The 23,193-nt window shown below is 40.7% G+C and overlaps 1 protein-coding gene across 17 annotated transcripts in view; it reads left to right on the top strand.

Annotated features, from left to right (window-relative positions):
- The window catches only part of Rbfox2 (RNA binding fox-1 homolog 2), a 255,764-nt gene that overhangs the window by 201,233 nt on the left and 31,338 nt on the right, over positions 1-23,193 (top strand). For 12 of the 17 annotated variants that reach the window (XR_005286824.1, XR_005286825.2, XM_038342125.1 and 9 more), the window contains 3 exons: positions 1,293-1,517; positions 15,138-15,284; positions 18,906-18,959. Coding sequence is in view for 15 of the 17 variants with exons in the window: in XM_038342125.1 (XP_038198053.1) it covers positions 1,293-1,517; positions 15,138-15,284; positions 18,906-18,959 (426 nt within the window). In the remaining 2 variants the exon portion in view is untranslated. The remainder of the gene's footprint in view (positions 1-1,292; positions 1,518-15,137; positions 15,285-18,905; positions 18,960-23,193) is intronic. The other 5 variants (XM_038342116.2, XM_038342113.2, XM_038342126.2 and 2 more) reach the window with 1 other exon arrangement.

The raw sequence follows: 23,193 nt of genomic DNA, 5'->3' as shown, positions 1-23,193 counted from the left end.
TCTTAGAATCTCTTTCCAGTAGCCTAAGATGTTGCAGACTTGTATGATCAGTAAAATAGTGGCATTTGCTTTTCTTGGGTGAATTGGAAGATTAGGAGGTCTTGTTGAGAAGTGAGACAATGATGGGCTCTTTTGAATCTGTAACATAAGATTTCTTTTTATATTTGACCTTCAAGACTGAACAGACAGGGGACAGAGGCCATGACATCAAAATGGCTTCAGTTTCTGTAGTTACTTCATTTTTTAAAACTTTTTTATTTTTTAATTAGCATACCAAGCAGGAATTTCATTACAGCATTTTCAAGCATCACTTGATTTTGTTATCATCTCTCCTCCTACCTCACATTCACTTGTTCTCCTCCCACACCCACCGCCGACAACCCCCATTTTCATGTCACACAGTTAAAACTCTGTATCCTCAGAGCATTTGGAAATGGAGGTGGAGGGTACTGTGACTTCAGCTTTCAAGGCTCATAACCATGAAAAACATGCCATATTCAGTCTGATTTTAATATATTTTGACATTTGTTTTTGGGAGTGGGTTCTGGGTTCACATGTGTGGATGTCAGAGGACAACTTTCAGGAGTCAACTTTCTCTTCACTGTGGGTCACAGGGATCAAACTCAGGTTGTCAAGCATGTGCTTTTACCCACTGAGCCATCTCACTGGTCCCTTATATTTTTAACTGAAGGAAAGTTCTATTGTTAACCTAGTAGTAATTTAAGTAGCTCTCTACTTTGATGTCTAAAACTCTAAGCTGATTATTTAATACTATTTTATCTTCTGAACTCTAAAATTCTAGAGGCCATGTCTTGTTTCAGGACTTTAATTTGTGGTGTCAGTCTTCTAGATATCATGTATTATCATTTTAATTGCTTCCCTTTGGTTTCCTACACAGGCTCGCCTCATAAGGAATTAGAGTTACCTTGTTTTGGTTAGGCTGGTGAAATGGCTCAGTGGTTAAGAACACTTGCTGCTCTGGCAGAGGGAGCCAAGTTCAGTGCGCAGCACTCATAAGATGGCATGGCCATTTGTAACTCCAGTTCCTCCTTCTGATGTTTGTGAGCCCCAGGCGTGCATGTGGTGCATGTACGTGTTTTCAGGCAAAACACTCAAATAACATAAAGATAATCTTTTTTTTAAGAGTGAGAATTATCTAATGACCCAAACATTTTTTTTCCTGAGTGGGAGACAGTGAGAAAGCATGCCAGAGCTCTGTATACTTACCTTGTAAGTCATTCTATAATGAAGATTTATGCACTCACTGTTCTCTCTCCTGTTGCTTGCTCTAGGGTAACCAGGAGCCAACAACAACTCCTGACGCAATGGTTCAGCCTTTTACTACCATCCCGTTCCCACCACCTCCACAGAACGGAATTCCCACAGAATACGGAGTGCCACACACTCAGGACTACGCCGGCCAGACCAGTGAACATAACCTGACGCTCTACGGGAGTACACAGGCCCACGGAGAGCAAAGTAGCAATTCACCCAGCAACCAAAATGGATCTCTCACGGTATGTGGGGTAGAAGATTCAAAGTTGAAGGATGTATGAAATCTTCACCTTCCCCCGAAGACTGAAAGCCCTTTGAGTCCGTCTATGTATATACTGGTTGTCCTTCTGGAACCCTCCTTCCTGCACCATCTGTCATACCATTCCCCCCACACTGCTTTCACCCACACGGTCTCAAAGCAGCAGGATCATTGCCCCTCCCTGTTCCCTAGTACTGGACCATTTGGTTTGTGCCTCCCTCTTGGTTTTCCTATTCAGCAATGGTTGTTCTGATCGTTTCTCCTCCTCTTGTTCTCAACAGTTTTGGTATTCTCGGTTTAGGTCTTGAAACCCCTATTTCTTTTTTTTATGGTGCTTTTTCTATATTCTTACACTCAAGTCTTACTCTTAAGTCTTATTTGTACTTAGACACTTAAAACTTACACTTAAGTCACCCACTTTCGTAAGCAAACACTAGGCTTCTCTGGTTCCTTAGCCTTCATTTCTACCCTTGATCATTATGGAGTTCAGCAGCCACAGTTCCACAGTAATGTTTAACTCAGTCCTTTTCTCATGTCCTCTCCCAGATCTTAGCTCTTCTGCCAGCTGCTTGGGATTGACTCAGGTGAGCTGAGCTTAAGTCTCATCCTGGCCTCAAAAGAATGAGTTTAGGCAAGTTATTTAATGTTCCTTTTCCTTGAAAGAAAAGAAAATGAAGGTCAAAGTGCCCACCTCAAAAGCCGCCAGGAACATTACAAGAGTTTCTGATGGGCCTGGTGATGACACAGTCTTAAATCTTAGCACCCTAGAGTCTGAGGCAGGTGGATTGCCATAATTCATGGTCTACTGGAGTTACAAAGAGAATCTAAGCCAGCCTTGTTATACTTGCAAGACACTGTCTCAAAAATACAAAGGGGCCGGGGATAACTCAGTTGTGGGGCTCATGTGTTAACACCACTCGAGTTACCTCTAACTTTTCTTCCCCTGCATAGCAGCCATGATGGTTTTGTTTTCTATTCTACGTTGCCCTGTGTTCCTGCCTAACTCCTAATAATTTTCTAGCACAATTAGAAAACCATCCAGACTGTCCTTGGTTTTCTATTCCTTAGCTCAGCCACCTCTTTGACCTCACCCCTAACTGCTTAATAAAGGAAAAGAAAATGCCCTAAGCTCACCACAGATACCTATCTCACACATATCTACAATCACACAGATACCATACAATCACCACACATGCCTACAATCACATCATACTGTTTGTAGGATTTTATTCTAAATGTCGAAATGTTCTGTTGTGTAGATCGATCTGTTTCTCATGATTAGATCCCATTTTTCCTCAGTATCATTAGAACAGGGGTGCATCATTTAGACTTTAAACATCTTGGTAAGATTCACTTCATGAAGCTAAAAGCATTAGTTATATAAAGGTGGATAGAACCTGCAAAGACATTCATTTTATTTTTCTAGATATCAGATACCCCACCATGAAAAAAAAAAAGTTGTTTCCATGAAAATATGTTGTCTTTCTAATGATAGTTACTTGTGTGTATTTAATATCCAGTTGGTTCGAAGACAGTATCTAGGTCCGAGAGGTAACGAAAGGCTCCTTGTAGTATTTGTTCAGGACAAGGAATGTACAGACTCCTGTGTCAGACGTGGTCCAGTTATCTTTCAAATGATAATGAACTCACAGACTTTCTAAGACAACTATTTCAACCAAATAAAATAAATTATAAAAATAAATTTATTTTTATATATAAATATAAAGGAATGAAAGGGGGAAAATAATATGTATCCAAGGCTTTTCATGATATTTTAACATCAAACTCTATTTCAAGAAGAGTTAATGGTCTTTATAACTGCTCTTTCTCTTTTTTTACTTTCTTGGTGGGTTTTGTTTTTTGTTGTTGTTTGTTTGTTGTTGTTGGTTTTTGAGACAGGGTTTCTCTTGCTTTGGGGCCTGGTAACCTGTGTTAGAATTCGCTCTGTAAATCAGGCTGACCTTGAACTCAGAGATCCACCTGCCTCTGCCTCTCAAGTGCTGGGATTAAAAGCATGCATCACCATGCCTGGCTCATTCTTGGTTTTGATAATTTATGCCTTCTCTCGTCAATCTACAAATTAAGATTTGTATTTATTTGTGTGTGAGGATGTGGGTGTATGTATGTTTATGTTGGTGCACGTGCACACCGTACCACATGTAGAGTCCAGAGGCCACACTCAGGTGTGGTTCCTTGGAAGCCACCCATCTTGTTTTTTCCTTGGCCTGGAATTCACTGAGCAGGCGAGGTTGGTCAGCCAGCAGGTCTCAGGGATCTGTCTGCCTCTGCTTCCACAGAGCTGGGATCACAGGTGTCTGCCCTTACACTTGACTTTTTCACTTTGGTTCTGGGAATTGAATTCAGATCCTCACAGTGATCAGGCAAGCACTGCACCCAACTGAGTTTTTCCCCAGTCCCAAGATATACTGTCCCCTTCTGATCTCACTGTCTTCTTCCTTATTGGTATGTGACTCTTCCTTCTCTACATTTTATTTTCTGTGTTTGGTGTCTGCCTGCCTGTCTGTGCACCATGTGTATACAGTGCCCTCAGAGGGCAGCAGATACCCTGAGACTGGAGTTACAGGTGGTTGTGAGCTGCTACTTGGGTGCTATCTCACCCAGGTTCTCTGGAAAAGTAACATAGACCCTTTTTAGCTTTTCAGGTTAGAAGCTAAGGTGATTGATTCCCCCCCCCCCCCCCCCCAGGATTTCTTCCTTCTGTGTTTAAGCTGTAAGTTTCCTGTAAAAATTCTTTTAAGTGGTACCCACAAAAAGTGATAGATTGTACTATTATTTGCATTTTAAGACATTCTTAAAACTTCCTTAGTTTTGGTCTGAGCAGTGATGGTGTACACCTTTAATCCCAGCACTCAGAAAGCAAAGGCAAGCTTAGATTTGTGTGTGATCGAAGCCAACCTGGTCTACAGAGAGCGATTGTGGTTTGAAACCCTTTGAAGTTTAATGAAACTTATTTTTTTTAAATGAAGAAGAGTTCTTTTTTTAATATTTATTTATTATTATGTATACAATATTCTGTCTGTGTGTATGCCTGCGTGCCAGAAGAGGGCACCAGACCCCATTACAGATGGTTGTGAGCCACCATGTGGTTGCTGGGAATTGAACTCAGGACCTTTGGAAGAGCAGGCAATGCTCTTAACCTCTGAGCTATCTCTCCAGCCCTCTAATGAAACTTATTTTGTGGTTTACTAGATAATAGAGAGAAATGCCTTCTCTGTCTCTATTCACGTTTCTTGCCTTAAAATATACTTTGTCTCATTTTAATATAACCACATGAGCCCTTTTGTGTTTGCTATTTATATGTTTATAGGTCTTTTTTATTTATTTTAGTGTTTTTAACATATATCTCATTTTAAGGAGCATCAAGGCCTACAGAGTTGGCACACTCCTTTAATCCCAGCCCTCAAGAGGAAGAGGCAGGTGGATCTCTGAGTTTGAGGCCAGCTTGGTCTATATAGTGAGTTCCAGAACAGCCAGGGCTACACAGAGAAAAAAACCTGTCTCGAACAACAACAAAAAATTAAATCTTGCTTCTTTATCTACTCTAGAAATGTCCATCTTTTTTCTGATCCATCACCATTCTCATGTAATTGTTAATCTGGATAGGTGTGCCTGCCATTTACCATGTCTCATGTCTTTCTCTCTTCCTCTGCTCCTGTTACTGTGTAAAACACTACGGCCAGAGAAAACTTCGTGAAGAAAGGGTCTATTTTATCTTAAACTTCCACATTACAGTCCAACTTCGAAGGGGCATAAAAACAGAAACTCAGGTTAGGAAACTGGAGGCAGGAACTGAAGCCCAAGTCATGGAGAACATTGTTTGCTGGCTCACTCAGCCTGCTTTCTTATGGCACCCAGAACCACCAGCCCAGGCTGGCACCACCTACAGTGAGCTGAGCCCTCCACATCAATAACCAATCAAGAAAATGCCCCTGGGAGACCCTTTCTCAGCTGAGGTTCTCTCTTCCCAGATGACTTTAGATTGTGTCAAGTTGATTTGAAACTAATCTCAAGACTAACCAGCACAGCTCCATTTGCTTGTCTCTCTTTTTTATTATTCTGTGCAAGTAAGGGGAACACTTGTTATTTTCCTACTGAGACTTTTATTTCATTTTAAAGTTTAATCTAAATCTCAATAAAATCTGAAAGTTTGTCTTCAGTACTTATTCTCTCTTTTGTCGTTAAATTTAATAATTTCTTTTTTCAGCTGATTCCATCTTTGTTGAACCATCTCAGATCTGCCATTGATCCCAATCTAGTAAATTTATTTGTTATTTCACTTTTTAATTCTGGAATTGCCATTATTCTATGTATCTCTGTATACAGATTTCTTACTTGCTGTGATACTTTTTCTTAATTCCCAAGCTGTATTTGTATTTGCTACATTGGCAGTCATGTTCAATTTAGCATCTGGGCCTGGGTCCATTTCTGGTTACTGCTCTTTTTCTCTTTTCTTTTTTTCTTTTCTTTTTTATTTTTTTCTATGCTACAGATTTTTCTCCTACCAGTCTTCTTTGTATGTTATTGTTCTATTGTTTTTGTTTTTACTGTGCATGTATTTAATCTGGGTCACACTTTGCTCTTTCCTTCTTTCCATAGTGACTTTGTTCTGTTTGTTTTCTGAGGGAAGGTGGTCTGCCCACGCTGGAACCCCATTGCCAGGACACTGATGTTTCTACCTGATAATGTTTCTTCTTCTTCTTCTTCTTCTTCTTCTTCTTCTTCTTCTTCTTCTTCTTCTTCTTCTTCTTCTTCTTCTTCTTCTTCTTCTTCTTCTCTCTCTCTCTCTCTCTCTCTCTCTCTCTCTCTCTCTCTCTCTCTCTCTCTCTCCCTTCCTCTTTCCCTCCTTTCTTTCCTCCCTCCCCCCTCCCCCTTTTCCCTCTCCTCACCTTCCCAGCTAGAAGGCAGATGCTCCTGAAACACCTGCAGCTTTAGAGAATCCAGTTCATTCTGTTAGCTGCCTGACCGTTAGGAGATGGCATTCAGAATTCAGCCAGCTCATTCTCAAGTCTGCCTTGGGTTTTCTTTCTGTTGTTTCTGTTTTCTCTTCCTTTCCTCCTCCTTACCTGTGTAATGGTTTTGCACCTCCATGGAAAAGGAGAGTTTATCTAGCCTTTCTGTAGTTCTCTTTTTCCTAGGATCTCCCTTTTAGCTCTCTGGTGAGTTCACTCCTCATCCCAGTCAGACCACAGCCATAAGCTCAGACTGTCCTGTTAGAGTCTTACCAGTTTGATACTTGTTGCTGCATGAGGTTTCTTCTTCCTCACTCTCCTCCCACACTTGTAGGAGATGGGAATATATTGCTTAGAGACTGAGTTGAGCAGTAAAACTCAGACCTAACATTTACTCTACTAAAATTTTACCATCTGCTTTTGTGTCTCATAAAATAGTCTAGCAGTTTGCATGGCCAGTTAAATTCAAGAGTCGGATATGAAGCAGATTAGTTAATCATGATCTGAGTTTGCACAGCACCTTTCAGTTTAAAATTCTTTTTCAAACTGTTTTATTGTGACATGTAAAACAACCCAAGTAGGGAATTCTAGGTTCATACCTTTCACTGTGCCACTCAGATTCTCCTGCACAAGCCCAGTGGAAATAGATTGTATGCATATTTACTGTCTTATCATGCTGTGAGCATCTTGTCACTCAGTCCATGTAGATGTTGTCATTACCAGAAAGCCTTCCTGACTTTCTGAAGCTTCTAAAGAGAAAGTTCATTTGTGTTCATCTCTGCATCTCATAACTTCTCCCAGTGCCCAGAACTTGATGCTTTTTAGAGAAAAGATGAAACAAGGTATAGATATGCTCAAGAGGGAGAGGCTGGGTTTTTCTTTAATTGTAATTGGTCTGGTCCTTGTATTATCAGCAGTAGGAATTCAAGCCTGCATAGATGGTGATGCAAAGGATTAAGAAAGTCGCATCTCAGTTCAAGGCTAAAGAGAAGGAACCGAAATGTCTAGGTCAAAGCATAGATTCCCATTTGGACAAAGGTCAGGGGTGTTTGTTGAAGGCCTGTGGGAGAAAAATCATTCGAGCATGAATTGGTAAGAACTTTTGAACACTGGGATGAGAATCAAAGACTTTGTTGGAAGTTTTGAGCAATGAAATAAAGTGAGTAAAATATACTTCTAGAACATGGTCTGTTGCAGCATAGGCAGCAGAGATGCCAGAAGCTTAAGTACCCAGCTCTTTAGTGATTCACTAGTGTGGTTCTTACTAGGGGCCATAATGGCTATGTAGAGGAAGTGAATGCAAGAGAAATAATGAAGGTGGAGAGTCCAGAATTGGACAAATGATTTAAGCAAAATAAGTAGGCCAGTAGGCAACCATATAATGGTTGAATAAAGCTTCCTTCTCTGTGCGATGAAGCTAATAGTCACCTTTGTTGGAATTCAGTGAAAATAAACGAGAAATGCACACGCCTTTGACACGGTTGCTGTGAACACCTCATGTCATTCTGGTGATGCCGCAGGTCAACCCAGGACTTTGCATATGAGAACTAGGCAAGTGCTTGCCTCTGAGTTACATTCCCAGCCCTGGGATTTTTGAGGCAGGGTTCGTTTTGTATCCCAGACAGGCTTTAAACTCAGTACTCTTCTGCCTCATCCTCTGAGTCCTGGGATTGCCGTATACTACTGCACGTGGCCAGTGTTTTGTTGCTTATTGCTGTAAGCTCAGCTGTTATGAGTGCAGCTCTTACTTGGGTTGGTTGGATATTCCTGTCTTGTTGGGAGAGAAAGGACTTCTCATTCAAAGATGAGAACTGAACATTGAATTCTGGAGTCTTTATTTTTAAAAGGAATTTTAGAAATTAATGTTAACATGTGTCTGAGAGCTTGTTTTGATGGTCATTTGGTCCTTCACTGTGTGTTGGTGAACACAATAGCAGTTAAGGACTGCATCCTGGCCTGTAAAGAGGAGGGGAGCCCAGTCCTACATGTACAGATAATTCCTCTAAAGGACAGCAAGTTTAAATAACCAAAACTTTTAAAGAAATCAAGTGTAAAAAGTGTATCTACTGAATTACATTTTTCTTGAGAGCCCAAGCCTGTCTTTTGGTTTTGTTTGTTTTTGGTTTGGTTTGGTTTTTCAAGACAGGATTTCTCTGTGTAACAGACCTGGCTGTCCTGAGACTAGCTCTTGTAGACCACGCTGGCCTTGAACTCACAGAGATCCACCTGCCTCTGCCTCTCAAGTGCTGGGATTAGAGGCATGAGCCACCACTGCCCAGCTATGCCTGCCCCTTTTTAAAAACAAAACAAAACACTTAATGGTATAATTCAGCTTCAGTGACTGATTGGCAGTAGTAAGGTTTTAGAAATACATTACTAGAGTTGGAGAGTTGACTCAGAAGCTAAGAGTACTTGTTGCTCTTGCAGGGGACCCAGGTTCAATTCCCAGTACCTATGTGGTGGTTTATAACCACCCATAACTTCAGTTCCAGGGAATTCACGTTTGTCTTTTGACTTTTGTGGATCCCAGGCTTGTGTATGACAGATAGATACATTGCAGACAAAAATAAAAATCTAAAAGAAAAAAATTTAAAGATGCTTTTAGGAGACAGATACTGTTTTTCTATACCTGATAGAAAATAAATGAATAAATAAAAACTACAGTGAGTTGGAAGAGAATTCAGGATGGGGCATTTGTTTGTGGCAGTGGCTTTCCTCATGTGGTCACCGATCATTGGCAGTTCCCAAGGGTTTGGGGTTTTTGTTTGTTTGTTTTTGTTTTTTTTGGGGGGGGGGGTTTGAAGGACACTGGGTTAAGAAGTTTCCATGATAATACAATACAACACTTGCCATTTTCACTACATTTGTTGGCTTTTGCATCAGTCCAAAAGCAATAGTAGGCAAAATTACAGTACCTTAGCAGGAATCAAAACAGTGATAGTAAACCATGCTGGTGGCAGTCATTGTACCCTTCATGTCACCAATGAAAGCTACAAAGACTGTCATTCCCACCACTGAGTAGCTAGCTGCTCCTTTTCATATTCCCTGTGGTGTTCATAGCATGTGTTATCTCTGCCAAAATGCTTTCCTTGCCACAAGCACGAGCAGTGTCACTGGGCTGCAGGCTGATACTCTGATCTGAATATGTGACAGACATCTCTTGAAAAGGAGTAGACCCATCTTTTTGAAGGGAAACTGACCAAAGATGCTATTAACAAATCCAGACTTTACTACAAACATCAGAAATTTGTGTCTCCTGTGATCTTTATGGCTCCTAAGTTATTCTCAGAAACAGTAGGGACAGCGTCCTGGTCAGTGATGGGCCAAACATAGGACAGTGGTTCTTTAAGATTATCTTGAGAATCGTGTGTGTCAGAGCCAGGCAGATCTCTGTGTCTGAAGCAAGCCTGGTCTATATAGCAAGTTCCAGACCAGCCAGGGCTATATAGTAAGACCCTATCTCAAAAGAATATTAAAATGGAGCCAGAAAATTCCTGTCACTCAATGACTACACCCTCTTCCCAGGTGATCTAGGTTGTATCAAGTTGACAACGCTAACCATCACAGATAAAAAGAAAACATTTTCTGAAGCTATACAGTGTTTATGTTTTTAAAACTAAGTGTTATCACAGAGTTTTAAAAAAATAGTTGGCCCTGGTGATACACATTTTTATTCCAGTTTTTGGGAGATGGAGAAAGCAGGGTCAGGAGCTCCAGGCAGCTTCTGCAGTCAGCAGTTCTCAGCCTTTGGTTGACTACCCCTTTGGAGGTCCAACAGCCCTCTCACAGGGGTCACCTAAGACCATCTGTATAACAGATGTTTATATTATGATTCATAACAGTAGCAAAATTACAGTTGTGAAGTAACAATGAAAATAATTTTGGGGGGCCACCGTAGCATGAGGAACAGTATTAAAGGGTCACAGTGTTAGGAAGGTTAAGAATCACTCTGCTACATGGTACTCTGTCTCTTTAATTAAAAAAAAATATGAAACAAATAGTATAAATTTTTATTGAAAATTTTTATAATAATCATAAAATAGCAGGGGATCTCTGAGTTCCAGGCCATGCAAGGCTGCATAGCAAGAACTTTGTCTCAATCATCATCGTCTATGATTCATTTATTACTTAAAACATTGTAATGTGTTTTGTGTATCCTAACGTGATGTGTGTGGTAGGGCAGCAACAGCCTGGGTGCTCACATTCATCATGAACTTACACAGACATTTTCCGGTCCTTCAGATACTTCTCACATGTGCCCTGTGCAGATGTACACTTTTTCATCTTTGGGGTCTTATTTGTTTTTGGAGACAGTTTGCTATGTGATCATCTGTAAATCCCACTCCAGACAATTTCATGCATCTGGCCTCAGCAGGCTTCTTCACTTATGTGCACATATCCACATGTAGTCATAAAAAACTATACATAACATAATTTTTAAACCTTCAAAAAAAAAAAAACAAGAACATATGCTGTGGAGCTAGGTTACCTGGGTTAAAATCCTGTCTCGGCCCTTTTATTCCTCAGACTTCTTATCTGGAAATGAGGATTAAAATAGCATCTACTATGCTCGTTAAGAAAAAAAATTACCTACTGTGTAGGGTTATGAAAATTTTTCATTAAATTTCTTAGCTAGTATCTGACAGCTAGTAAACCTAGGGCATGTCTAACATACAATATACATTAAATAAATAGTTACAGTTATCATGTGGGGAATTCCTGTTTTCCAGTAAAATCATACAAGTGGAGATGGGGAAGGGAGAAAAACAGGCAGGAAAAAAAAAGAGGAAAGACAATCTGAAACCCTGTTAATGGGAGGCAAACCCTTGTTCCCTCAAAGCAAGTCTAAGATCCCTTAGCTAAGGGCAATCCCCCACCCCCCACATACTCATACACATACACATACAGCGTTCATACAGTAAGTAAAGTAATTTTTGGAATAATTGTTTTATAAAGAACACCTGTAATCATAAGCAAATGCCAAACGTCCCAGTTTAAAATGGATAAAGGATTTGCATAGATATTTAAGATTACCAGTGTCCAAAAAAAAAAAACATACGTTTGGCTTCAATGTAAAGCCATTGTCTCCCACCAAAAGGGCTCCAACAACTGTGTTCCAAATACGGAGAGCACAAGCCCAGCAGGTACAGCCACTTTGGATGGGGTGGTATTGCTAAGGCACACATGTCCTTGACCCAACAGGTCCGTTCCTAGGTATGTATTCAGTTAGTACCCAAAGACGTGAATGAGATGCTCGCAAAGAAATTATTGTTAACAGGCACTAAGATGAATTCTGTTTATTTATGCAGTGGGGTACTTTAAGGAAGGGAGGGTGGCTATACAAAATTAGCACAGCAATGACTTTGGCAAGGACTGAGGACTGGAGTGGGCCCTGCTTCTTGGTCCAGTTTCTTGGCTATATGGGGTATACTTTCTGATGAAGATTCATGCAGGCCTGTGCTTATGATTCTGCAAGAGCAGCAACTGCTCTTAACCACTGAGCCGTCTCTCCAGCACCTGATTTGTATATTTTTACTGATTATATTTTACTGTTAAATCTCCATTTTAAATTACTTATTGTTATTTTGATTTTTTTTTTTTTTTTTTTTTGAGACAAGGTTTTTCTGTGTTGCTCTGACTGTCCTGGAACTTACCCTGTAGACCAGGCTGGCCTCAAACTTAGAGAGCCACTTGCCTTTGCCTCCTGAGTGCTGGGATTAAAGATATGAGCCACTGCCATCACCACTGCCTGGCAAATCTCCTCTTTAAATTGCCCTAGACTTAAAATTTTGGAGGTTGGAGAGGTGGCTCAGTGGCTAAAAGCACTGACTGCTCTTCCCAGAAGACCTGGGTTCAATTTCCAGCAACCACATGGCAAGTTACCACACCTGTCTGTAACTCCAGTTCCAGGGAATCTGACGCCCTCACACAGACGTACATGTGGGCAAAATATCCAATGTTTTTAATAAATATAAATTTACTTTTAAAAATAGAAAAGAAGGAAAAAATTTAGAAGACTTAAAAATTTTGAAAATGGCTTTCAGTTTGCTACTTGCCAGGTCTTCCTAGAATTAACATGTACTCACTAGAGACTGAAGCACCAGCCACGCTTTGCTTATGACCTTCCTAAATTTAGTCTTCAAGACAGTAAACCCTCAGGAACAACAGCTCTGAAGAATCACTCCTCCCTATTTATTCTGCCAGTGCACGTGCACCATGACAGGCAACATGGGTGGCACATGTAAGTCGTATGTAAAACTCGCCTAGAGCTTGTAGAGCCAATCTTTTAACTGTGTAGCAGGTTGACATTCTAAAGACTAAATCTGGTGCTTTTAAAGATTGGAAGGGGTTTACGTGATACAGTTGTGAGATAAGAGAGACAGGTTGGAAGGTACCTGAATAAGATTTCATTACAGTTGATGATTCTTGCTGTGACTATGTAGAGGTGCTCGTGACACTGTTTCATCTTTGAATTTGTTTAGTCTGCATTGTGCTCCCATTGGGAGTTGAAAACCCTGCACTTTTGTAGAGCATTGCTCTATAACCTTTCTCTTTTTTGCTATTTTTACATCCTACAAGCCATTACACATTTAATGCACCAGGAAGGCCTATATGGGATGAAGTGCAAAGCTGCCATCCTGAGACTGGAGAGATGGCTCAGTGGTAAAGAGCACTGGCTCTTCTTCCAGAGGACCCAGGTTCAGATTCTACCTCCAGGGGATCTGACACCCTTACACGGACATACATGCAGGCAAAACACCAATGTGCATAAAACAAAAAATAAATCAAAAAAGCTGCCATTGTTAGAATAACTTAAAAAGCAAATGTTTATTTCATTCAGAGTTTATTTTTGATTATCATTTATATTTTAAGTTGCTGACTTTATTTCAGGATTCATATTAAGCCAAAAGAAGTACCTCTGATTCACAGTATCCTTTAGCCTGAACATTTTCCCTGTGTCACTCAGAAGAATCTGCTGGACTCAGTTCTGTTTCAATTAAGATAATAAAGCTGGGTGGTGGTAGTGCACACCTTTAATCCTAGCACTTGAGAGGCAGAGGCTGGTGAATCTCTAGAGTTCCAGGACAGCCTGGGCTACATGAGAGACCCTGTCTTGTTTGTGTTTGTGTTTTGTTTTGTTTAAAAAGCTAAAAAGAACAGCCCATTTTGCTCCTTTTTAAACGTATGTTTTAACCAGCTCAAATTATTAGGTTTGACATGCACTGCATAGGGAATGGTAAAAATGTAAGGCTAAATTGCCAAATGAGGACCACAAGGAATATATCAATCCTATAAGTGCCTTAAAATATCGTTAATCAACATAGGAACTTTGAAAGGTTGTTGTGGGAAAATTTGGGTCAGATGTATATGTTATGTTTGGTTAAAACTGTCTACTATCTGGGGCTGGAGAGATGATTCTGTGGTTAAGGACACTGACTGCTCTTGCAGAGGATCCTATTTCCATTCTCAGCACCCATATGGTAGCTAACAGCAATCTAACTCCACCTCCAGGTGATCTGGTACCCTTGTCTGGCTTCCACGGCGCACCATAGCCATGCACTCATACAGACACAACAAAATTTCAAAGGAAAGGATGCTCGTACTCTGTCACCATGGACACAGACAGACTAGTGTGTTATCTAATAGCCTAGGCCCCATAAAGCCTTGGAAACATAACCTGCATTTAGGACACAGGTAAGTATCCCCTAATACCAGAGTCACCTGGAATTGAATCAGGGAGAGGTAAGAATAAGGTAAATTGACTGTCATCACTAGGTTTTTCCACCTTCCTAAGTAATAACATTGTAAACTCTGAAACCAAAAAGAGCCAAACCCGTCTCTCTGAATGTGGCCAACAGCGGGGGCTGACTGAGAAGCAAAGGACAATGGCGCTGGGCTCGGATTCTTCTGCATGGACGGGCTCTGTGGGAGCCTTCTCAGCTTGGTCGATCACCTTCCTGGACCTGGGGGGAGTTGGGAGGACCTTGGACTTAGCATAGAGTGGGGAACCCTGATGGCTCCTTGGCCTTGAGAGGGAGGGAGGGAAGGTATGGGTGGAGGGGAGGGGAGGGAAGGGGGAGGAGGAGGGGAGGGAAGGGGGAGGAGGAGGGAAGGAGATGGAAATTTTTAAATATAAAAAAAAAATAAACCATGAGAAAAAAAAGAGAGAGAGAATAGAATGTTAAAGTACTGCCTTACTGGTTTCCTTGAGAGTCTGAGGCAATGGAGCTAAAGAGGCTGTGACCTCTACAACCAAGCACAAGGGATGCTTTGTTTTCAAAACAGAGAGGTCTCAAAAAATAGAAGGCTCTACTTGGGGCTTGAGAAGAGAAGGACTATTTTTACATCTCCACGTGGGCTTCAGCAAACCACAGAGGGTTCTGTGCCAGTGCTCCCATTTTGCTAATGGACTAAAAATAATCAAAAGACCCAAATTTTGTTTGTAGACTAGAAGCATTTTCAGCATCAATGGCACCTTAGGCCTTTTCTTCTTTAAAAGGACAGTAACAAATCTTTGCTTATACATCCACTGTTTGACAGGAACTGAAGTAGAGGAGAACTTCATTTCACATCATTCTTGGGAAATAATTACTGTGTTTCATGGTGTTCGTTGTGTTTACTTATTTCTTTAGCAGACAGAAGGTGGAGCACAGACAGATGGACAACAGTCACAGACACAAAGTAGTGAAAATTCAGAGAGTAAATCCACCCCCAAGCGACTACATGTCTCTAATATTCCCTTCCGCTTCCGGGACCCTGACCTCCGGCAGATGTTTGGGGTAAGTCTCTAATACCTTTTTATGGATTTAACTGAAACAATTTAATCCACCAGAGATATTATTAGTCATTAGGACTTTAGGGTGAAATTATAAGGAAGTTAAGAAAGAGCGTTAAGTCACTTTTGTCTGGAAACCTTTTCCTACCCTAGATATTAGTGTTACAGGTTGTCACACAGACAGACATAGAAACTCCATGCAGCTAGCTAGGACTGAGGTTGCTCCTGAAGATGAGATAGTCAGTGCCCAAACCACTGAGGCGACCTCCCTTCTCACACCAACCTTAGTGAACATGTCTGGGATGTTCTTGGTTTCACTAAAAGAACAGACATCCACGATCCTTTATAACATGATTCCTAACCTGTGGGTGCATTAGAATCCTCCGGGGAGCCTAAAAAGTACTGTCCACCCAGGTATGATTTAGTTTCCCTGAGGTGCAGTTTGGACATCTGCACTATAAAAGGTTCCCAAGAGATTCTGTGTAGTGCTCTGTGTAACGGCGTGCTCATTTTCTTGACATGTTTCTGCCTCCTGCCCCTCACAATCCTCCGCATTTCCCTTGTTCGGGATGCATTAGTTCTGGTCTCTACTGCTGCACTGTCTCAGGACACATGCAGTGTAGATAATACAGGTTTGCAAGTGGCGCATCTAAATGGAGCAAATAAGGAATGGCATTTTAAAGAGCCTAGGATATAACTCTAGTTATTTAGGGCCTTGGGAAATTCATATAATCTCTTTTTTGACCTTGAAGTTTATATTTAAAAATGAATAATTTCTAACTTGAATGTTAGAAGTAAATGAAGTAATACCAATATCTCCAGGTCTTTGTTTTCAACCTTCATATTCAGTAGTGTCAGGTCCAGCATCTAAAAACGTGGGACACTGTTTTCCTACCTCTGATGAGTTCCTTCAACTGTTCGCTTCCTCCCCAAATTACCATCACAAAAGCAAATGTATATTAGCACAAAGTCCTATTGTTGAAAGTGAATGACTTTTTTATTTTGGCTGCTATTAACTTGACCTAGGACAGAAAACAGTCAATAGTTCCCTAAATGTTTCATAGGATAGTTGACTGCTTTGTCAGAACAGATGCCCTCCTATGGCTTGGCTGTGCCACTTCATGGTGACAAGGCATGGGAGCCAAGTTCTGTCACAGCTAACTACCTGGATACATTTTTGCCATCAAAGATAAAGTCAGTTAAGATGTAACAACATTCTTGAAGTAACTAAAAAGCTTTACCATGTGTCATGGTGACAGCTGTTTCCCATCTTAGAGGGAGGACAGTGGACAGTAGAAGGGACACGAGGAAGAAGGCACGTCTAAGAAAATGAGTTGCCTGGTTCTCTTCTGACCACCCATCAAAGACAGTAGAGACTCAGTCTTGGATGCTGGGGACAGCAGCCTTGGCATCTGTTAGTGATGTTTTCTCTTGAATCAGAAGGATGTGGCCTTCCAAGAGCTGCCTTGGTCCTTTAGTGATTTCTCAAAATGATTCATGCCTTATCCTAAAGCATAAAGTAGGAAGAAGTTTTTTTCTTTACAAAGGACATCTTGGTGTGTCTTTTCTTCTGTCTGGTTGCCTGTTGTTAGAACAGTGACAGTGAGAAAGCAGGAATTCCATGCTGTATTCAGTTAGCCAGCACAGCTCCTTCAGCTCCATTCTTTTTAATCATAAAAGAGGGCAGACCTTGCTCTAAAAAATGGCTATGAAAGGGCTGAGAAAATGGCCCAGCTGTTAGAGCACTTGCTGCTGTGGCAGAGGCCGAGAATGCAATTCTCAGCACCACATGGTGAGTCACACAACCTCTGTGACTCCAGGCCCAGAAGTTCCAACACAGTCTTCTGGCCCTCATGGAACCCACATAGATATGTGCATGCATGTACACACACAGATATACACATACACAAATAAAAAAACTTTTATATAAAAAAAAGACGATATAAGAATGCAATAGAAGGGGCTGGAGAAATGGCTCCACGGTTAAGAATACTAGCTGTTCTTCCAGAGGCCTCAGGTTCAATTCCCATCACCCACATGGCATTTCTTACCAGTTCCAGGATACCCAACACCCTCACACTGATATACGTGGAGACAAGACACCAATGTACAAAAAGTAAATTTGTTTAAAAATGCAGTAGAGGCAGACTGTGGTGACACATTCCTTTAATCCCAGCACCTGGGAGGCAGAGGCAGGCAAATCTCTGAGTACAAGGCCAGGTTGGTCTACAGAGCAGATTCCAGAACAGCCAGGGCTACACTGAGAGTCCCTGTCTTGGAAATAAGGAATACAATAGAAAAAGCTTTAAAAAAAAATATAACAGCCTAACATTCCATGTTAATTATTATAAGATAGGCATAGAAATAATTTCTCAAATACTATTATATAATAAAAACCATTTTTCTTTTTCTTCATTTTCTCAATTTGCTGTTAATGATGGAACTAGAATCAAGTACAAGTATCTAACATAGAAAACTTGGGCTTTTAACAATTTACTGATTGAAGCATTAACATTTTAATATGAAAATGGCATTTCTGCTTTATGTTTTTCTATTTTTCAGGACTTTTTCTCCAACCTTGTATAGTTTAGTTTGAAATCCAAATGAAGCAGATAATGGGGGACAGGTCAAGTCAGTGCTGCCTGGGGGACCCTGCAGCCTCCCTCTCACTCAAGCTGTCTGTGGTGCTTAGCTACATGAGAGTAGAGCTTTGTGCCTCTGTATGCTTTAGCTCTTAGATGATATTTAAATAATTATTGAACAGATTGTTACTTTAAAAGACTCCTGGGCTGGAAAGATGGCTCAGCAGTTAAGAGCATTGCCTGCTATTTCAAAGGTCCTGAGTTCAATTCCCAACAACCACATGGTGGCTCACAACCATCTGTAATGAGGTTTGGTGCCCTCTTCTGGCCTGCAGGCATACACACAGACAGAATATTGTATACATAATAAATAAATATTTTTTTTAAAAAAAGACCCCTAAAATTTTGTTACAGAACTATTAAAATGGCAAATAAGTGGAATCATTTTTATGTCAAAAAATGTTTTAAGTATAGAGATTGTAACAAACACATGTTTATTGGGGCCAGTCATTGTTCACAGTTTCAAAAGACAAAAACAGTATGTGACATTCATCTGCTGTTATATCTGTATGCCTGAGGAAAAGGATAGAAAGCCATGTGGTCCAAAATGGAAGGCCTGTGGTTAATCTCTGTTTTCTTTTTCCTTATATTTTCTAACTTTTGTACCATTTTTAAGGGAGGGAGGGTGGGAGCAGAGTGCCCTCAACAGTGTACTGATTCTATTTGGTGAAATTTAACTTTTTAAAACTGAGACATTAAAAAAAAAATAGGGTAGCATTTAGAAAAAGACCCAGTAGGACATCTATGTGCAGTGTTTGGATTGTGACTTCCACACATGGACACGTATGCACCTGAGTGAATAGAGAAGCCACTGGCCCAATGGGGCCCTTTCAGAAGCTCATGTTGAATTATGTTGAATCATGTTGAACATGCAGGTTAAATGATTACTAGTTCAAAGAAGAAAAGCTGTCTCCTTCAGAAGGAGGGCTAGTGTCTAGACAAAGCCTGACCTTAAGTAAGTGCCTTTGTTTTTGTCTCTGCAGCAGTTTGGCAAAATCCTAGATGTGGAAATAATCTTTAATGAGCGCGGCTCCAAGGTAAGCCCTGTGTCAGTGTCTGGTGCTCAGCTTCCTGAGACTTGTTTCACCAGAACAGAGCAGAAGTGGGTCCCGTGCTGCCAAGTATCTTCCCTGGGTTAAGTTCTCCAGAAAGAGGCTGCTCACATTGGGAGGGTGTCAGGAAGCAGGGGAAGCTAGAGAGGAGAAGTATGGTAGTTCCAAGGGCAGGAGGCAAAGTTCCTCAGCCAGCCTGGGTCAGCCTACACTGTCTCAAAGGCAGAGAGGCACCAAGAGGATGTGAAAATCCGTTCCGAGTTCTCTTGGAATGTGTCAATTTGTGATATGCCAACATGGCATGCTTAGTTAGGACAACTCAGTGAAGGCTGCTTTCTCTCAGTTTCCCGGGTCACTTATTCTCTTTGGAGTAATTTTGACAAGCCTCCACTCAGTTAGTAGTGAGGTGTTCCCTTTCCCAAATCATAGCCATGAGCGAGCCTCAAGATGCTCTGTGTGTATAACAGGTTTTATATTAGAATGAGCGGAGTATCTGTCCATGCTAGTGTATGTAGTCAGTCCCTCTACACAGACATTTCAGTTTAAATATTTTCCTTATTAATTAGAGATTTTAAAACTAATTTTTATTTGGTCATGTCTGCTGCTTTCAAATAGGTCTTGGCCATAACTAAAGCCCCAAGAATATAATTTAAGGAAAAGCTAAATGGAGTAAATGAGTTAACATTTACCTTTCTTCAGTCCACTGCAGATTCCTGTGCTTTAGTAGTTGCTAGCCCTCACCTCCCGCCCACCTGCACGGATGCACACATGCACACTGTCCTGATGCCTCAGTACCCTTGCATCCCTTATAGAGTATACCAATAACTGGTATTTATTCATTTTTAAAGAGGTAATTATACTTTAAGCTTCCAGCTTCCATTTAAAACAAAAAAAAAGATTATTGTGTCTATACAGACCTTCCTCCAGCACTTAACCTGGTAAGTATCTTTAAAGTGAATCTGTTAACTAACTTGTAAAATTACTGATGCTTGTATTTCCTTACATTTATTTTTATTGAGCATTTAGTTACAAAGTGGGGAAAATAACCATGGCTTCAAGGTGGTAGCATACGAATGAAGATGAAAATGAAAATCAGTAAATGAAGATCATTGGCCACACTATTTATCTACAGTAGTTAATTGAGACAGTTTTGGCCTTAAGTTGTGAGTACTTCAAATAACCTTGGCTAAGCTATACCAGCCTGAAGGCCAATGTAATTGCCCCAGGTACTGAGCACTTGCTCCTAACAGAAAAGAATGACTTGAATTCTTGTAAGGGAAGGAAACTCAGCTTTCTAAAGGTTTTCACTGACTTCAGGATTCATCTGATTCCAATATTTAATTTTGCCATAACCACTTAACTCTCCCATGAAATCTCATTTTAAAAGAATGGCATGTGCCTGCTTTTTTCCCTTTGGGGACCCTCAAGGTGTGTATTGCTTCTGTAATTTCAGGCAGTGTCCTCACTGCCCCTGCTTTCTTTGGGCTGTATTATAGACTCTGCTGTTTGGTAAGTGTATCCAGAGCAAAGTGTAGAATTCAGAAGAGAAAACCCTGGATGGGACCTTTGCCTTCCTGACTTCTGTGAGGCCTTTCCCATTGTAGGCAGCCCTGGGATCCCACTGCAGATCTACTGAGAAGTGATGGTGGAATCAGGCCAGCGATGTCTCCTGGGATCCACCCAAGAGAAGGAATAAGCATTCTTCTTTTCTTTCCTTTTTCCTTTCTCGGTTTGTTGTTTTGTTTGTTTTCATTCTGAGACAGGGTTTCACTATGTAGTCCTGGCTGTCCTGGAACACTCTGTAGACCAGTCTGTTCTTGAACTTACAGAGATCTCCCTGCCTCTTTCTCCTGAGTGCTGGGATTAAAGGTGTATACCACACCTGGCTTCTCATTTCTTTTATATATTTGGAGTTGACTACAAAATTTCAGAAAGATTTTCTTGTGGTACTATGGTTTTAGCAAAAGCCCTGCCCTGGCTTTTAAACAGCATACTCTTCTATGCAGAAATTAGCTTTATTAAAGTTTTTAAGTAGTAATGAAACTAGTCATAAATTAGCCTACAATAAGTGAGATTGACATGTACATTAATGTTTAACCAAATTATTCTAGACCAAAATCCAAACCAAAATGAAAACACCCTCCCCCACCCTGTACTAGGTCTGGAACACAGGACCTTTTGCCTGTTAGACAAGCACTTGGCCAATGGGCTGCATCCTAAACTGTCTTTTTTTTTATAGTGAGTTCACTTGGAAGGGGATGAGCAGTGCTCCCTGCACTCTGCTTAGTCTTCTCCAGCTCCCCCTGTGGAATCTGCTGTGAATGTGTGATGAGAAGTAATATTCCTGACCCAAAAATTAGCTCAGTCCCCCAAAGGCTCTAGAGAAGTGAGTGTGAGTTGATCCACGGCTTTCTTAATTCTCAAATTTCACTAGTAGAAGCCAAGCGATAGCGTATCGTGCGGTTACCTAGATAGACTAGTCATACATCTTAGATTAGGCCACGTCTGTTCCTGGAGTCTTATTAGCTATTCATAATGTCCCTTCTTCCTCAAAATGTCCCAATTTAAATAATAAACTACAGTATTACTCTCTTTGTAACTCCTTTGAGTACCAACTTTAAAATACCTTTTTAGAGGGAAAACAGACCCTTAATGAAAAGTAGAAAGTAAAAGAAAAACCATAACAGCACGTCCACCCATGAGTCTGGTTTTCACTTCCGTACTGGTGTCCCATGTGGACTTTTCAACAAAACTCTAAGTCATGGCTGCCATTTAGCTGTGGGATACTTGAGCTGGTAGTTCTTGCTTGTAGGTTCCAATGCCTGAGAATTTTTTCCTGCATTCACCCCATTGTTGAACTTGGGACTTTCCACTCTTTCTCTTTGCCATCACCCAGCTACAGAGCAGGTTTTCATGACAATTCCCATGCTTATTGATGCGTGCCTGCGTGCTTTCATTCCTTCTCTCAGGTGGATCCTCATGACAGGCTCTGGCTTCAGACTGGAGTGCCGGAGACGTACAGTGTCTTCCTGTCCACACACAAGAGCTGTGCTCTGCTGTCTTGACCATTGCCTTAGCTTCTGTTTTCACATGAAGATAAATTATTTCCAAATATGGTTAAAAGATTTTCTTTGAAGTCACACTAAGTGAGCCTTTGTGGTTTTCAGTAAAGTTGGTAGATGATGGTGTGAAATGTTTTCCACTGTACTTAATTAACAATATATGTGTCCAGAAGGCTTTATCTTTATTTGTAACCACTTTCTGAGTTTTAGTTTCCCTCCCCCCATTTATTTTTGTAATCTCTGTGTTCTGGCCACACCCAGGAGATCTTCTGCTTTTTATTTCTCCCTTAAAAATTACGTGGTAAATTTTCTTTCTCATTCTTCTGAGATGGAAAAATTCAAAAATTATCACAATTTAAAAGAATGTTTTTACACTGTTTCATCTTACTGCTTGTTGCTTATTACAGCCTGAGGCCAGACCAAAAAGGTTACAGTTACTTGGCTCCTGTGTGTCATTGACGATAAATGGGTTTCAAGGCAGGTATGAACATACTATTCTTCTTGATAGAAGTTGGAGCACGGCCATGCACTTAGCACGACGCTCTGTTTCTTAAGGACAGCTAAGACAGTTGGGCAAGAGCTGCTGCAGCACTAGAACGTTTCATTAGCATTGGAGGCCAGAGAGCCCTACAACAAGTATGTATAGACCTGTGTTGTCCACTGTGGCCACCACTGTGAGCCTTTGAAATATGAAGAAGTCTGAGATTCACACCATGAGCACACATCAGACTGCAGAGGCTTAACACAGGAAGTACGCTAGACACCTAATAGGATTTTTATATTACTGTCATACTGAAAAGAAAATACGTGATTACACTGTATTGAATATGTTGTTAAAATTAATTTCATCTCCTATTTTAATGACTGTCAGAAAGTTTCAAGTATATGTGATACACATTTATTTCTTTTGAATAGGTTATGTGAGCAAACGTGGCATCTTTTTTAATGAAAAAAGTTTACTTTTTATTAATGAGAGTATTATCATTGCCTTACATACTTGAACTGTTTCCTCCTGTTAAGAATTTAAGAGTAAGCCAGGCGTAGTAGCGCAGGCCTTTAATCCTAGCACTCGGGGAGGCAGAGACAGGTGGATCTCTGTGAGTTCAAGGCCAACCTGGTCTACAAAGTGAGTTCCAGGATGTCCAGGGTAACACAAA

Source organism: Arvicola amphibius, chromosome 9, assembly GCF_903992535.2.
Source record: "Arvicola amphibius chromosome 9, mArvAmp1.2, whole genome shotgun sequence".
Taxonomy (NCBI): Eukaryota; Metazoa; Chordata; class Mammalia; order Rodentia; family Cricetidae; genus Arvicola; species Arvicola amphibius.
This window is presented reverse-complemented; position numbering and strand designations above follow the sequence as displayed.